The sequence below is a fragment of the Perca flavescens genome, chromosome 19 (genome assembly GCF_004354835.1).
Source record: "Perca flavescens isolate YP-PL-M2 chromosome 19, PFLA_1.0, whole genome shotgun sequence".
Lineage (NCBI taxonomy): Eukaryota > Metazoa > Chordata > Actinopteri > Perciformes > Percidae > Perca > Perca flavescens.
In genome coordinates this window covers 2,708,806-2,726,383 of record NC_041349.1, presented here as the reverse complement: position 1 = coordinate 2,726,383, position 17,578 = coordinate 2,708,806, and the positions used below count along the sequence as shown (strand labels likewise).

The 17,578-nt window shown below is 40.9% G+C and overlaps 1 protein-coding gene and 1 pseudogene across 2 annotated transcripts; both read right to left on the bottom strand.

Moving 5' to 3' along the window:
• LOC114574063 (zinc finger protein 501-like) overlaps window positions 1-17,578 on the bottom strand; it is a 134,005-nt pseudogene that overhangs the window by 84,727 nt on the left and 31,700 nt on the right.
• On the bottom strand, window positions 1,214-16,679 carry LOC114545236 (zinc finger protein 239-like). Of its 2 annotated transcripts, none has more exons than XR_003690849.1 (3): window positions 16,480-16,675; window positions 16,135-16,223; window positions 1,214-1,354 (listed from the first exon to the last, which is right to left on the bottom strand). XR_003690849.1 is itself a non-coding variant. In XM_028563519.1 (3 exons), exons 2-3 carry the CDS (start codon window positions 16,150-16,152, stop codon window positions 8,845-8,847), a joined length of 633 nt encoding a protein of 210 aa, XP_028419320.1. In that variant the 5' UTR covers window positions 16,153-16,223; window positions 16,480-16,679; the 3' UTR covers window positions 8,127-8,844. The 2 variants fall into 2 exon arrangements, 1 of the variants encoding a protein (XP_028419320.1); XM_028563519.1 differs by lacking the exon at window positions 1,214-1,354 and adding an exon at window positions 8,127-9,459 and having other exon boundaries at window positions 16,480-16,679.

The following is a 17,578-nucleotide window of genomic DNA, read 5'->3' as shown; positions in this document are numbered from 1 at the left end:
TAATTCAACCGTCACTGTATTAGAGGAACATTTAGGCTACAAAATAAAGATCATCACCATGACAACAGACACATTACATCACACACCAGAGTGTCCAAACCAACAGTTCATTAATTTCAGAACCAGAAAACACAGCAGAGACCAAACTCACACAGTTCTACTACAATGACACGCGGACATAATAACATTATTAAGACGTATGGAAACAACACACACACACACACACAGACACACACACACACACACACACACACAAACACACTCTCTAAGCAATATCGCATTCTTTTTATCTAGAAAGCCTTCCTTATAAAATTGCCTGTATATTGAACAAGCTGTGGAAAGTTCAGATCCGGGTCCTGCCTCTTAAAATATATATAATACATTAGTTTAAAAACGTGCTGACCATCACGAAAAAAACGAGATAAACGCTTAATGATTTTATAAGCTGCTAACCATTCCTTATAACCCTTGTCCCTTGAGTCTGATTTTTTAAAGTTGGCCTTAGTGTATATATTGACCTATTGTGACCTTGAGGATAATCACAGCTTCATTAAACTTTACAAGCACAGACTACAGACATAGAGCATCTGTAGTCTGTTTGTTGTGTAGAATATTAAGAAGCTAGTTAAGACTTAACAAGTCTCAGGAGTATATTGCGCAGTAGTCTCAGGAGTATATTGCGCAGTAGTCTCAGGAGTATATTGCGCAGTAGTCTCAGGAGTATATTGTGCAGTAGTCTCAGGGAGAATATTGTGCACAGTGTTGGGAAGGATACTTTCAAAACGTATTTTGTTATGGAATACAGAATAAATGCCCAAAAATGTAATTTGTAACGTATTCCGTTACATTACTTAATCTGAGTAACATATTCTGAATACTTGGATTACTTCCACATTGAATTGCATGTTATAAGAGTAGGAATGCGGCCACCAAATCCTGCTCACTAAACAGGCCTATTCTGGTGTGTTCTTCTGTTCCAACTGGCTGAATGTGTTAGGCCCAAGTCTCCCTGAAAGTACAATATATTATAATTTGCTGTAGAGAAACAAAGATTATAAGGGTGTGTATATGCAAAAGATGTTTTGCTTGGTTAAAAAAGAGAAGAATTGACCAATTTTCCCTTTTCAGTTTCTTTATTTACTCAGCTGTTAAAAGTGAAAAAATAGACAAACATAAAATATTCTGTTTCTGTAAAGAATTTGCTGTTACATCTAACATTTGACTTTCCTTTGGGTGATTGCTGAGGTGCTGAGTGTTGCTTGTTTGAGAGGAGGTGTGGGGGGGGCATGGCACTTCGTTCACCACCATCATCTGACGCCATTTCTGCTCTTTGATAGACACTGGAATGCTTCCTCTAAAATAAAGAAAGACAGAAAGCGGACAAATTAATAACACTGGAATTGTTTTATGCTGGGAAGAACAAAGAGGACTATTGTAAATACAATGTCCTAGAGGTGCTGATGGTGACATAAGCATGTTAACTACTTGAACATACATTTTGCTCTCCTTTCCTTCAGACATACCTGACAGTATTGGGGTCAAAGTCACCTGAGTCTTGTCTGCTCTCAAAACAGCAAATGAGATTCCTTGCGAGAGTGAAGAGCTGGATCTTGGCCGTCTATGGGCAACCACTTTATCCAGAAAACATGTCCACTTGGGTGACTTTGAAAAACAGCTGCCAAAACCTTGGATATGTGAGAGGTGGCCTGTTGCATTATCAGGTTGAGCTGATATGCGTGGCAGTGGATGTAGTGGGTATTTGGGTACACATCTTGTATTTTCCACTGAACACCTGAAGTGGCACCCCTCATCACACTGGCCCCACCATATGCCTGGCAGATGAGCTTACTTTTCTGATCCTCAGGAAGGATAGTAGCAAGATGCTCTTTTAGGGCAGTAGCAATGGACTCAGCTGTAGCTGACTGCAGAGGGATGAACTCAAAAAAAAATTCTTGCACGTTGTTTTTGTCAGCTCCACAAAATGTCACACAGTGTATTATCCTGGACAGTACGTGTCCATTTTGTGTCACCTCATCGTTGTGCCTTCTAATGCTAATCCTAGTTGTTCAGCAATGCTAACTCTGCCCAAAAACGTTAGCTTCATGCTATTATCAAGATGTCTGCGACTACTTTCATGAGGTTTGCATTTTTCAGAGAGATCTTTCAGGTCTCTTACCCCCAATGTTGTCCACAAAACCTCAGTGCCAACACTTTGAAATAAAAGACAGGGAATCCATCCATCCATCCATCTTCGTCCGCTTATCCGGTGTCGGGTCGCGGGGGGAGCAGCTCCAGCAGGGAACCCCAAACTTCCCTTTCCCGAGCAACATTAACCAGCTCCGACTGGGGATCGAGGTTCCCAGGCCAGGTTGGAGATATAATCCCTCCACCTAGTCCTGGGTCTTCCCCGAGGCCTCCTCCCAGCTGGACGTGCCTGGAACACCTCCCTAGGGAGGCGCCCAGGGGGCATCCTTACCAGATGCCCGAACCACCTCAACTGGCTCCTTTCGACGCAAAGGAGCAGCGGCTCTCTCCGAGCTCCTCACGGATGACTGAGCTTCTCACCCTATCTCTAAGGGAGACGCCAGCCACCCTCCTGAGGAAACCCATTTCGCCGCTTGTACCCTGGATCTCGTTCTTTCGGTCATGACCCAGCCTTCATGACCATAGGTGAGGGTAGGAACGAAAACTGACCGGTAGATCGAGAGCTTTGCCTTCTGGCTCAGCTCTCTTTTCGTCACAACGGTGCGATAGATTGAATGCAATACCGCACCCGCTGCTCCCGATTCTCCGACCAATCTCCCGCTCCATTGTCCCCTCTTTCGCGAACAAAACCCCAAGGTACTTGAACTCCTTCACTTGGGGTAAGGACTCATTCTCTACCTGGAGAAGGCATTCCATCGGTTTCCTGCTGAGAACCATGGCCTCCGATTTAGAGGTGCTGATCCTCATCCCAACCGCTTCACACTCGGTTGCGAACCGATCCAGTGAGTGCTGAAGGTCGCAAGCCGATGATGCCATCAGGACCACATCATCTGCAAAGAGCAGCGATGAGATCCCCAGCCCACCAAACTGCACCCCTCCCCACCCCGACTACGCCTCGATATCCTGTCCATAAATATTACAAACAGGATTGGTGACAAAGCGCAGCCCTGGCGGAGGCCAACCCTCACCTGAAACGAGTCCGACTTACTACGAGAACCCGGACACAGCTCTCACTTTGGTCATACAGAGATTGGATGGCCCTGAGTAGAGACCCCTCACCCCATACTCCCGCAGCACCTCCCACAGTATCTCCCGGGGACCCGGTCATACGCCTTCTCCAAATCCACAAAACACATGTAGACCCGGTTGGGCATACTCCCAGGCTCCCTCCAGGATCCTTGCGAGAGTGAAGAGCTGGTCCGTTGTTCCACGACCAGGACGGAATCCGCATTGTTCCTCCTCAACCCGAGGTTCGACTATCGGCCGAACCCTCCTTTCCAGCACCTTGGAGTAGACTTTACCAGGGAGGCTGAGAAGTGTGATACCCCTATAATTGGCACACACCCTCTGGTCCCCCTTTAAAAAGGGGAACCACCACCCCAGTCTGCCACTCCTTTGGCACCGTCCCAGACTTCCACGCAATGTTGAAGAGGCGTGTCAACCAGGACAGCCCCTCCACACCCAGAGCCTTGAGCATTTCTGGACGGATCTCATCAATCCCGGGGCTTTGCCACTGTGTAGTTGTTTGACTACATCAGTGACTTCCGCCTGGGAAATCGGCGACAATCCCCGTTATCCTCCAGCTCTGCCTCTAACATAGAGGGCGTATTAGTCGGATTCAGGAGTTCCTCAAAGTGCTCCTTCCACCGCCCTATTACCTCCTCAGTTGAGGTCAACAGTGTCCCATCCTTACTGTACACAGCTTGGATGGTTCCCCGCTTCCCCCTCCTGAGGTGGCGAACAGTTTTCCAGAAGCACTTTGGTGCCGACCGAAAGTCCTTCTCCATGTCTTCTCCAAACTTCTCCCACACCCGCTGCTTTGCCTCTTTCACGGCAGAGGCTGCAGCCCTTCGGTACCCTGCAACTGCCTCCGGAGTCCTCCGGGATAACATATCCCGGAAAGACTCCTTCTTCAGTCGGACGGCTTCCCTGACCACCGGTGTCCACCACGGTGTTCGTGGGTTACCGCCCCTTGAGGCACCTAAGACCCTAAGACCACAGCTCCTCGCCGCAGCTTCAGCAATGGAAACTTTGAACATTGTCCACTCGGGTTCAATGCCCCCAGCCTCCACAGGGATGCACGAAAAGCTCCGCCGGAGGTGTGAGTTGAAAGTCTGTCGGACAGGGGCCTCCTCCAGACGTTCCCAATTTACCCGCACTACACGTTTGGGCTTACCAGGTCTGTCCAGAGTCTTCCCCCACCCCCTGACCCAACTCACCACCAGATGGTGATCGGTTGACAGCTCTGCCCCTCTCTTCACCCGAGTGTCCAAAACATACGGCCTCAGATCAGATGACACGATTATAAAATCGATCATTGACCTTCGGCCTAGGGTGCTCTGGTACCAGGTACACTTATGAGCATCCCTATGTTCGAACATGGTGTTCGTTATAGACAATCCATGACTAGCACAGAAGTCCAACAACAAACAACCACTCTGGTTTAGATCAGGGAGGCCGTTCCTCCCAATCACGCCTCTCCAGGTGTCTCCATCATTGCCCACGTGTGCGTTGAAGTCCCCCAGCAGAACAATGGAGTCCCCCACTGGAGCCCCATGCAGGACTCCAGTGACAGGGAAAGCAAAACAAATTTCTAACATCACATCCAGCCAGCCATCTCCATTAGTAGCTCTGGTGTAGCTTCGCCCTCATCCTGCTGCTGGATTTGTAAATCAAGTTGGTCCGCTCCGAAATCCTTTATCCTCTTTTTTTCTTCCAGCGAACACCGTATGAGTTAACTATTTTATTTTTTATTGTTATTTCATTTTTGTAAACATTTATATTCTTGGAATGTTGATGGGGGCGGCACCCCAGCACCCTCTATTGACAAGCCGCCACTGATGGTAACATCACATACCAGACAGTCGGCTAGAAAAAGAGGAAATGTGTATAAGAAAGGAATCAGTTAAACACAACTCAACCCTGGCATGTGTTGTGCGAAGATAACAGTTGTGTGCATGCAAGTGTGAACCTTAGAAATCTCTCTCATCTCTAATAATAATATAAAACCTGTTACTGACATCTCTAATAATAATATAAAACCTATTTGCTGACATCTCTAATAATAATATAAAACCTGTTACTGACATCTCTAATAATAATATAAAACCTGTTACTGACATCTCTAATAATAATATAAAACCTATTTGCTGACATCTCTAATAATAATATAAAACCTATTTGCTGACATCTCTAATAATAATATAAAACCTATTTGCTGACATCTCTAATAATAATAATATAAAACCACACATCTCTTCCCCTCTGACTCCTCCACAATGACACTGATCTGTTTCTGAAACATGAGTTTCTTGGATAAAATAAAAATTGGCACCATTATTTTAATAAACATGTTCTCTTCAAATAATAGTAGTAATATTAATAATAATTATTATTATCACATTTTATCTACCAAGATTAATGAATCAATGAAATACTTTTTTTATTTAGCACGTTAAAATCAACAACAATGTTACATTCATGAAACATTAAGTAAAAAAAGAAATACTAAGGAAACCCTCAGAGGGCATGCTGGGTAAATTTATTCAGCGATAGATGAAGATGAATATACATAAAATAGATAAAAAAACATAATACAACAAAATTAATAAAAACTGAAAAACTAAATCAGCAACGCTATATAAAACAGCATCATCTGCATAAAGATGCATTTTTGTTTTACTATTTACCTCAAAAGAACAGAGCTAAAAGACAGTGAATATTAATGATAGGCTTGGAAGTGTTAGCATTAGGTTGCTAGTGCAGGAAGTAATAATAAATCATCTACCTGCTACATTTCATGTGATTAATGTATCTTACGGAAATTGTGTAATTGATGCACAACGCAAGTGCATTCGTATGATATCTGAGGAAATATGGCGTTCTTTTAAATGCTGTAAAACGACGATCAGTCACCGTTATGTTGCTCTTGTGAAGGTTAGGTTTAGGCACCAAAAGTCTAACCAGGATTAGGTTGTGGTTTGGGTTAAAATAAATACCTCCGGGACAGGAAAGTCCTTTTTTTTTGGGACCAAAACACCACGCCAATCTCCCGCCAAAATGTCAATTTAAACTTTTATTTGAATCAGACTTCCTGTATCCTGATAATTAATCTTTTTTATGAAATACTATTTTTGTATTACGTACTGCAGTAGCATTACACTAACAGGACTGCTACATCACTTATTATCACGTAGTAACATAATTGTCTTTTGCAAAGAGCGATCGAGCTGCAGTGAGAGGAACTAAAGAAGTCAGTTACGGACAAATAGTGATCGGACCAAACAGATCAAGAGGAACAGCTGATCTTCTGATTAATCGTTGTGACTTATGTGTTCACTACAATGTCTTTTTGTTCCAATATATACCTGATAAGGTTTGTATTCCGACCGCAGAACAACTTGTCAAACATTTAGATTTCGAACACAAACACTAAAGAGAACAAGACGATCTGATTAAATAAATCTGTCAAATTTGTTTAAAATTGTTTTTTTGTGTTCAGAGTTCCCAGCAGAACCAGAAGTATTCTATAAAAAACCCTGCAAAACTGCTCAGGAAACCCTGTTCTTAGCATGAAGCATGCACAGAGTACTTGACCTGGCCTCAACTTCAGTCCACTTCAGTTTAAATCAAAATCAAAGTAAGATGAGAAATTTAAGTTAATTTAAAGTTCTCCTTTTTACAGTGAACAAATCTGAACAGATGTTAAACCATATTCAGAGACGGAAAATACAAAGAGTTAATATAAAATGTAAAATATACATTATGAAATGAAAGGTACACAAAGTAAGAAAAGATAATGTTAAACTACAAATAATAAAACAAGAATATGTATAAAGCAGACAAAAACAAATAATGGGAACACATCTTTAACATATCATTCTCAACACAAGGCTCACATTCTCTCATTTGGAGCTTTTGACCAAATTCCACAGCCTTCTTCAGCTCTTAAACTTCCCCCTGAATCCAACCAGCTGTTTTAGGCATAGCCTAATTATTTTTAGGCTATACCTTAGATTTTGTCATCTCATAGGATTTTTTGCTTTTAGAGGTTTTATTACAGAAAGACTATGAATGAGTCTATCAATAAATCTATGAAACAATCTGTTAATTATAGATGGAATTATAGCGAAAATAATTTGCTGGGGGACCCCCTGGCGGGGTCCCTGGACCACACTTTGAGAACCATTGCTGTAGACCACTAACATTACTGAGCTCAATCAAGCTGCTTCCCTCAGAATCAGCTGCCCTGACATCTCTCTCTCTCGCAATATATTCCAGTGTCTGCTGAATGATATAACAGTACAATAGCATTAACAGTGGCACTATTAAATTTAGTTTTCAGTGACAACATTCTGTGGGGACTGATGTTGTTTTTAATACTATAGAGATAGCAGGCTATATTAATGGCAAAGTATAGAGAGTTTCGGATAGCTAGCTAGGTTTGTTCTTGTATTTCATTCATTCACTCTAGCTAGACTATTGTTTACCATAGCCAGCTAAAATATCTCTTTATCTTTACCTCGAGGAAACATAGCTCAAGTTAAGCAAGTAAACGTCTTAACAATTCCACTCACACATTGTTTGCCCATGTTCAAAAAGCACCTCAAAACATTTCTTTTCACTAAGTTATTTGACCCCTAACCCCCCTCCCCCCCTATTTGTTAAGCGACCTTGGGTACCTTGAAAGGCGCTATATAAATCCAAGTTATTATTATTATTATTATTATTATTATTATTAGTAGTAGTAGTAGTAGTAGCAGCAAGTTCAGGCCAAAGATTTGCGATGTGATGAATGCTGCAGCTACTTGCAACACAGCGTTCTGAAAGCTGCCAGTTTACACCAATGATACGAGACAAGACGGTGTATCATCTTCATAGCCATTGACTCTTTGTACTTCTGTCTAACTTTTTACTTTCCGCCTTTTTGTAGCTGGATATATTATTTGTTGTTTCTAAATAGGAATGTGGATAACGTTAGTGATAGTGAGAAGCTTGCTACAGTTACATTTCGAGTGAGGAATCGGTGAAAACGTTTTATTTCTCAGATTTACTGCTTTGTTTTTTATGCCGCCTTGCGCTCTTCTCTCTTCAGTCACTTTCTACCTCACTCGTCCACATACCGTTACGTGCACGCAGGCGCTCGTTGAGCCTCCGTCTCTGCATTTTCCACCAGCTGACAGTTCGTGAAATATAAATAAAACATTATTTGGGGGAGCTTAGGAACTTTTTTGGGTAGCTTCATCACCCCTAAAATAGGCTTTAACGACATCAAAAGTGATATTAAATTCAACGCTTTTGTAATAATTAAATATTGTAAAACAATTTTTTTTTATCTGGGTTATTCCATGTTGCTTTCTTTCACATAAACATCCAAAATTAAGAACAAATACTCCTTTGTTGCAGCATTAGTTAAATAGCGCTAGGACTTGAACCCTGAAATCAAAATATTTTATTACAGGAACAAAAGCTAATTTTGAGAATTAATCCCTTCAAAGGGTAATATGTAGTCGTAGCCAAGATAACATGCATGCTGTTCAGAAGATAAAGTTAGTGCTGGTCAGCCTTATAGAATATAACACAGCTATCAAGGCATGAGGAGGAGGCAGGAGGAAACAGCTTGGCTCTGAAACATGTTCACTACGAGGCAGTGTGAATGCGCTGGTGTCTTTTAAGGTGACTACTCTGAGAAAAGGTTGACACACACTGTTCACAGCAATACGGCTTCTCTCCAGTGTGAATAAGCTGGTGTCTTTTAAGGCTACTACTAAGAGAAAAAGTTTTCCCACATTGATCACAGCTGTAAGGTTTATCTCCAGTGTGAATGCGTTGATGGTTTTTTAGGTCACCCTGTTGTGTGAAAGCTGCCCCACATTGATCACAGCTGTATGGCCTCTCTCCAGTGTGAATGCGTTGATGGTTTTTTAGGTGACTCTGTCGTATGAAAGCTGCCCCACATTGATCACAGCTGTGTAGATTCTTTCCAGTGTGAAGGCGTTGATGGGTTTTTAGGTTACTCTGTCGTGTGAAAGCTGCCCCACATTGATCACAGCTGTACGGCTTCTCCCCAGTGTGAATGTGTTGATGTCTTTTAAGTTTAACCTGTCGTGTGAATGCTGCCCCACATTGATCACAGCTGTGTAGATTCTCTCCAGTGTGAACTCTCTGATGAATCTTAAAATATGTAGATGTTGTGAAGGATTTGTCACAGTGCTGACAGTGGTGACATTTGGGTCCCTCTCCTTCTCTCTGTTTCTATAGCAACCAACAAACAGAAAGAGAGAGAGTTAGTGAACAACTTTCTTTAAACCCTGAACTTGCTCTCACTCACAATTTTAACTCTTCATACAATAATTTAAGGCAAAAATTAGGAATATACACTACAGGTCAAAAGTTTGGGGTCACTTAGAAATTTCCATTCCACTCCATTCCAGACACAATACCTGCTGAGATCAGTTGTATTGTTTTTTTTAACCAGGGCAGCAGTTTTCAGATTACATTATTTGCTTACATAATTGCAAAAGGGTTCTTGACTGTTGTAGAAAGAAGTGGCTGAAGAAACACTTGAAATTCATGCTTTTTGGTCTAAACGTCATACCCAAATTAAAAGTGGTACAGCTCCCATATACTTTGACACTCAGGGGTGTGCCTGATATCATTGGAAAGGTGATTGATGTGGGTTTGTTTGTGTATTTGAGAAGTGTTGTATTTTGTAGTTTTTTGGCTTTTTTATTTGCACTTTTCAAATAGACATAAAAAAACGCTGAGCTGAGACGTGGCTAATGCTGTATTGTCTGTCACCTGTCAGATGTGTTTACAGCAGTGTATTTTAATAACTTTACAGATTTATAACTTGGACAGAAATAAAAAATCTCCATTCTAGCCTCTGTAACTCTGTGTCAGTAAGGCCTAGAATGGCCCTGACACTTGTAACAAAAACTTGAGAATGTTTCCTTTCCAATGATATCAGGCACACCCCTAAGTGTCAAAGTATATGGGAGCTGTACCACTTTTAATTTGGGTATGACGTTTAGACCAAAAAGCATGAATTTCAAGTGTTTCTTCAGACACTTCTTTCTACAACAGTCGAGAACCCTTTTGCAATTATGTAAGCAAATAATGTAATCTGAAAACTGCTGCCCTGGTTAAAAAAAACAATACAACTGATCTCAGCAGGTATTGTGTCTGGAATGGAGTGGAATGGAAATTTCTAAGTGACCCCAAACTTTTGACCGGTAGTGTATGTGCCAGTTGGAGACATGTTATTATTGAGCAAATGTACTGTTTATAATTCTAGTTCTGAAATATTCTACATTTTTCAGGCAAGTTGTAATCAAACAACTGTAACGCTGTAATCAAACAGCGAGAGAAGGCGTGGCAGACGATCGTGGACCGCCTGAATGCATAAGCTGCCTAAAAACATACATTTACGGTTCCGGTGACATCAGCACAGCGAATGGCTGCTTAAGAGCACAGCTCCTCCAAGAATCAATTTATTTTGCCCCCAAAAGTATTCAAGTAATACTCGTTTTTACTTATAAATGGTCAAAATGTCTCGGGCGAAAACGAGAACAAGGGAAGCAACCGGAAAAAAAAGGTACGAACAGCAAACCGAGGTAGTAGGCCGAGATACTTCTAGCTCACCTCATGGGGAGGCTAGCTCAATCCAAGCCACAGCGGCTTATACTAGCCTAGCTAATTTTCTGGAGGAGATTCGGGACTTCCGTCAAGATATGAATAAACAATTGTCTTTTTTTTAGGGAGTAAATCACTTGAAACTTGTTTGAGCATAAAGATGCATAGTTTATGGCTGGTAGCAAGGTTAAGATAATTTCATATAATGCTAACGGGCTGAGAGGGCACATGTGGTATATTTACAAGAAACCCACTTAAATGATAAGGAGCATGAAAAATTGAAGAGAATGGGATTTACTAACTTATTTTTTTCATCATATAAGCTAGGACATAGGAGAGGAGTAGCAATTCTTATCTCTAAACAGATCAATTTTGAAAAAATATCTGAAATTAAAGATAAGGAGGGTAGGTATGTTCTAATAAAGGGAAATATAGATGGAAATATAAGTTCACTCAATATCTATGCACCACCAGGAAGTGATATGGGTTTTTTCAGAAGATAATTGATATAATAAGAACAGAAACAGAAGGCCTGCTAATATGTGTGTGTGTGTGTGTGTGTGTGGGGGGGGGGTAATATCCAGCCACAACTTGACTCCTCAAGTGGTAAAACTGAAACAAAATCTCTATACAGAAAAGTCAACACAATTTTCAAGGATGTGGGACTTATTGATATATGGAGAGAACTATTCCCATAAAGAAGAGATTACACCCACTACTCTGCTCCTCATTCCATATACACAAGAATAGACTATTTCATAACATTTGGAAGGGACAAAGATAAAATGCATGCATGTGATATTGGGACAATTGATTTGAGTGACCATGCACCTATATATCTAACGGTTGACCTTGACCTGACACCCCGAAATACTGTGTGGAAACTTAACTCTGGCCTACTTAATGATCCTCGTTTCAATCAAGACATCAGGAAAGAAATAAGTGTTTTCCTAGAATTTAATGATAATAATGAGGTCTCACCTCGTATATTATGGGATACTATGAAGGCGGTTTTAAGAGGCAGGGTTCGTACACCTTTTCTAAGGTCAAATTCAAGCACTTTTAAGGTCCATTTTAAAAAGCTTTTTCCAGCACCTTACATCATCATAAAAATATATACCAATACATAGTGAAAATTATTATTTAGTGTTTTTGTTACATTAACAGACATAATACTATAAACAGCCAAAATTGTGTTTCGTAATAGCAGAAGGATCAGATATTTAAGCAAAACAAGTTTTATTTTTCAAAATGTATCACTGTCTAAGAAGACTTTGCTTTCTATCTTATCTGCCTGAGTCAATGTAAAAACTATTACCCCCCCAAAAAAATCACTCGACAGGTTCACTTCACTAACCCTGAATAAGCACCTTTAAAATGTTTAACCTCTTCATGGTTCATGACATAACATACAGTGAGACAGCTATGGAGAGGGGCACTGAGTGGGGGGGTCTGAGCCAAATGACATGCAGCTGGGTCATTCTGGGTCACAATCCAGGAAAAAAGGTGGTGCACCCTCTTAGATTTTGCTGAAAGGTTATGCTACCCTTAATGTCCTTTTACACTTTTTTTTTCCAAATCTAGGGCATGCTGTACAAACTTGTAATGGTTCAGTCATACTGACATGGTTGTCTTCCAACCTACAAAGTTTGGGCTGCCTATGAATTAATGTCCAAATATTGCTTCCCAGATAATATTAATTCCCAGATAATGTATATATATATATATATATATATATATATATATATATATATATATATATATATATATATATATATATATATATATATATATATATATATACACACACATACATACATACACACACATACATACATACATACACACACATATATAGCTGCTCATATCAAATAACCAAAGAATATCAGATAACACACATCAGCTCCTTATTAAATTAAATTAAAGCAGCCTTCTTACTGCTGGGTCTCAGTAAGAGCAGCCCAATCATCATTCTCTACCACACAACCATTGCAAACACTCCAATAACAATTGCGCAGCGTCATGTGAGGACACATAAACACAATAGTAATGTAACACCAACAATACTAGGCATTAGCATGCTGCTAGCGATTTTCCATGCTAACATGCTGCATTTCCAACTAGCATCCCAGAACAGATAACATTCATATAAACCCAAGGCACCAAAATACACATATGTAAACATTTACACCAATGTACGCACGTCTCTGAACGCACACAAGCACATATGGCGACACAGACGACAACGATAAACCCCACAAATATCTACATGTGCTTCTCCTGGCCACTCGCTACTAACTCAAAAACGAAACTTATCAGCCAGCGCAACACAGGCGTCCTTTCTGACCCCAAACAAAGGCGCTGATTGGCTGATCCCCGTCACCCCAAACATGAAATAGCAGGTCCTTCTTTACAGACTCCTTCAATGGTTTCAGCATTCAGTCGGTCTGCTATTATCTGCCACTTTTGTTTCAAAAAAGAGAGAGGTAATCGAAACCCTCGCCCCGTGGCAAATATCCAGATACTTACATTACCACCAACCCCGGCCCACCCTTATAGGCACATGGAGTAAAATGAAATTCTGAAAATCTAAATATATCGACACTCATTTGGAAATAGAGAAAGAAAATACATAAATTACTAATTTTGTGATTCATTTTAAACAAATTTTGTTCATCTCCATTTGCTTTGTCCTTATTTCCACAAAAATGATTTTTGTTTAACTAGTCTTCAACACACACACCTCCATTATTAAGATTACACATAGGCACTAGAAGCTTAACACTTTCCCTGATCTTTTCTGCTGCTGAGGCCTGGTTCTGAGTAGCTGGTAAAGAGTTGTGCCACACTTTGAGTTGATAACATTGAGGTCACACTGTTTGTTTGTGTGTATGCATGTCGGACAGTGTGCACACAGGGCATGAACCCCTCTGCTACTGTAGTTAATTTCCTTCATGCAGAGAATGCATTTAGCACAACCCTTTTTTTCAATTTTCTTAAAAACAGTCAGACAGCATGAATGTGTGTTTGACTGCATGGACCTTGATTGTAGTTTCAAGTTTCAGCAAAGACCAATTCCAACTGCTTTTACAGCTTTTATATGCATCTGTTGCACAAGAAGTGCATCACTTTCCTCAATTTCCCTCATTCTTCAAATGAATATTTTAGCAAAACTGTATCATAAAAGGGTGCAAATAGTTCACTCTGCCCCTTTCCACAATGTCTTGTTTATATGCTGCAATATTTCACACCCACTCTGGGGTTGCCATAAAATGTAGAATGTTTATGGGTCCATCAGTGCCCTGCGCTACTTAAAAATCATCTTCAGCAGTCTATTTGCGTTGATTTACATGATAAAAATAGCAAAACCAGCTGTTGATCAGCTAAGCCCACTCACCAGTTTCTTGCCTTTCATAGCTTAAGATATGGTAACGTGGGGTCGCTTTAACAAAACGTTACTATGAGAAAATCGAGGATATGGAGAAAAAAGTTATGAGAAGTAATGCTTGACGCAATGCTAGCTAACCAACAGCAAGCAAAGTCAAGGGCAATATTTGTAGACGTTAACCATAGTAAATCCATGGGCACGCACCATTTGAAAATAACGCAGTTTGTCACTCACTTTCGTTTAAATGCTTCTCGGTGTCATCAGTGAAAAGCCGGGACTACCGACACATTACAGAGAGAGAGAGAGAGAAAGAAAGAGAGAGACTCTCAGAGTCACAGCGGTACTGGTATGTTCTGAGGTCAGCAAGCTGCTAGCCTGAAACTACCACAAGCCCTAATCTAGCATTAAAGCGTAACTCTCGCCAAAATGCAAGCTAGGGTGTTTTTGTGAATGTACCCGAGTCAAACTATTAGTTTCAAAGCATAATTAGGACAGAAGCGCCACTTTTAAGAATTACCCTTTTCTCGTTTTTCAGTCAAATGGCCTTTTGAATTGGAGAGCTAGGGGCGCTACTATGATAGCATCAAAATCACTATTTTTAAAACACTAAGAAGGCTCGACCCAGCATGAGACTTTGCTCCAAGTATCACCAGGGGCTCTACACATGAACTCAGCACTGACAACATTGGTTGTGTACACAGAGTTTATTAATAAGAACGGTTTTGAATGACCTACTTTAGCTGTTGGGGTTTCTGGGCGCTGCCATCTCGCTAGTCAAAATGTGTTGACAACAGTGCCAAGACAGTAAAAGATACGCAGCAAGAAGAAACACTAGTGGCTAACTATTAGCCTGGTCAGAAGCAGGCTAGCTGTTAGCCTGGTCAGGAGCAGACTAGCTGTTAGCCTGGTCAGGAGCAGGCTAGCTGTTAGCCTGGACAGGAGCAGGCTAGCTGTTAGCCTGGACAGGAGCAGGCTAGCTGCTGTGACTGATCAGTATTTTGAAGAAGACATGAACATCATTAATAAATGAGAAATCATGAGGAATCAAATACCTTAATTGATGCATTAATTATTAACGTATTGTTCCTGCATTAAGTCATGCATGAGATACTATTAATCCTTGTACATTACTGATGAAGTTCTACATTAATTAATTAATGCTTTTAATGGACCCTTATTATAAAGTGTTACCAGTCATTGGCCTTAGCAATAAACCAGCTGTTCTTTAATGTCACCAACTGTCTTTTTATGTTTGTTTTTTTTAAGTATTGGTTTGAAAGTATTGCTTTAGCACCGGTATCTGTAAAAACCCAAATGATAGCCAACCCTAGTCGTGGCTAGAGAGGTGAACATACCCCCCACTGAGTTTAAAGCCAGCTGGGGGGGTGCAGACCAATGTTGTGGTGTAATTAATAGTGTTTACGGAGGACAAGTTGAGTTTCTAAACCCTTCCAGATGGTTCTCTCCACAAGACTAAAGGTATTAGCATCAACTGTTGATGTGAACTGAGTTACCACCGGAGAACGTTAACTCTCAAATACCACTTGAGCATTACAAAGTTCAAAAACATATCCCTTAAAGTACATTTAGAACAGATATAATATCTGTTATTAATAACGAGTTAACTAGGGACAGTCATGAGGTTAATCGTGATCAAATATTTTAATCGATTGACAGCCCTAATTTACATAAAATGTTCCAATATGTAATAATAATGTCAATCAATCAATAGTAATGCTGCATTGTTGTGTCCTTCCAGTTTATTTTGGGGAAACTATTCTTCTTTTTCTTGCTATCATTTGATTGAACTGTTGAAATACTAAGGTTGATATCTAAAGTAAAGAGGAGATCCATGGAGCATCCAATGACTAAACTAATCCAAACACTTGGAGTCAAAGTGATCTCACCTTTTGTGGAGAACTCATTCTTGTTCTTCAGGGGGAACTAATTCCAGACGGACGTCCTGAAGTCAGAAGGGTCTCGTCCCACAGATGAGCTGTGAAGACAACAACCAGAGACACACCATGAGACAGGAGACAGGAGACACTCCACACTAGAACATCACTATACTCATATACTATCTGCTGATCTACACACAGAGACACACCATGAGAAAGGAGACACTAGAACATCACTATACTCATATACTATCTGCTGATCACCACACAGAGAATTATTATTTTTAACACATGGCGCGTGGATCAACAACAAAGGAACAAAATAAAAAGGAGAAGATGATGGCGCTTCCCTACCTGGAGGCTGTCCTAAACCTTCAGTCCCCGTCCTTTCCTGTCTTATTAATATTCCTCTAGTCCGGAAGTCTCCACAGATGGAAAGAATTCATCCAGGTTAGGAATATTGTCCTGTAGAGTCCATGCTAACTGTCTGCTAACTTCATGTGCCGACCTCGTTCCGTCTCCTCGCCCTGCACCGTGTTTGCAACGTTTGTTTTCCTCACGTTGCTGCCTACACAAAGAGACTATCCCCGCCTTTTTCTGTTTAGTTTTCACCCCGGGACAGCCCCCGACGTCCAGCGAGCGCTCCCACTGTGGAGCGCCAATACGCTGCGTCATCTCTCTGAGCAGCCATCTTAGAAACAGCTCTCATTGGCTATCAACACGTCAATCATGGCAGCTGTTGCCAATCACGTTCCCTTTCCAACGGTACATAGCATGATAGGAACATCCAATGGGAGCCATTCCTAATGAATGCGCAACAGAGCTAAGTCCCGCCTCCCAGAGCCAGCAGCCACATCCATGTGATTTATGAGAACAAATATGATCAACAGTGTTTGAATGAATGTTAAAAGGTTTTGGAAGTGATTTTAAGTCTTTAGTATGTTTTTTTTCTAATAGCATAGAAGTGAGTGAAAGCATTTAGCTAAATGTGGTCACTTGGAGAGGTTTAGGCAGGGGCGCAACTACCCAGTGTCAGAGGGGTATGCAGCAACAATTTTGGCAATTTTCCCCCACAAAAAACATATAAATAAATTAATAAGTGTGCCCCCCGTTCTGATATGTTTACTATGTCCCCGCTGTCAGACATAGGCTAATTGTTATATTTTCCATCCACTACTTTTTTCCACAAAAAGGACACAGTGAATACGTTGGTCAACAGTTTTGTGTGGTCTCACTAATAGAACTCCTACCTGATGTCATCACTGGTCTCATCTCTACCTGATGTCATCACTGGTCTCATCTCTACCTGATGTCATCACTGGTCTCATCTCTACCTGATGTCATCACTGGTCTCATCTCTACCTGATGTCATCACTGGTCTCAACTCTACCTGATAGAGCCAGCATATCTCCACCAGACTCCATGTAAATAATCAGGACTTTTAGTGTGTATA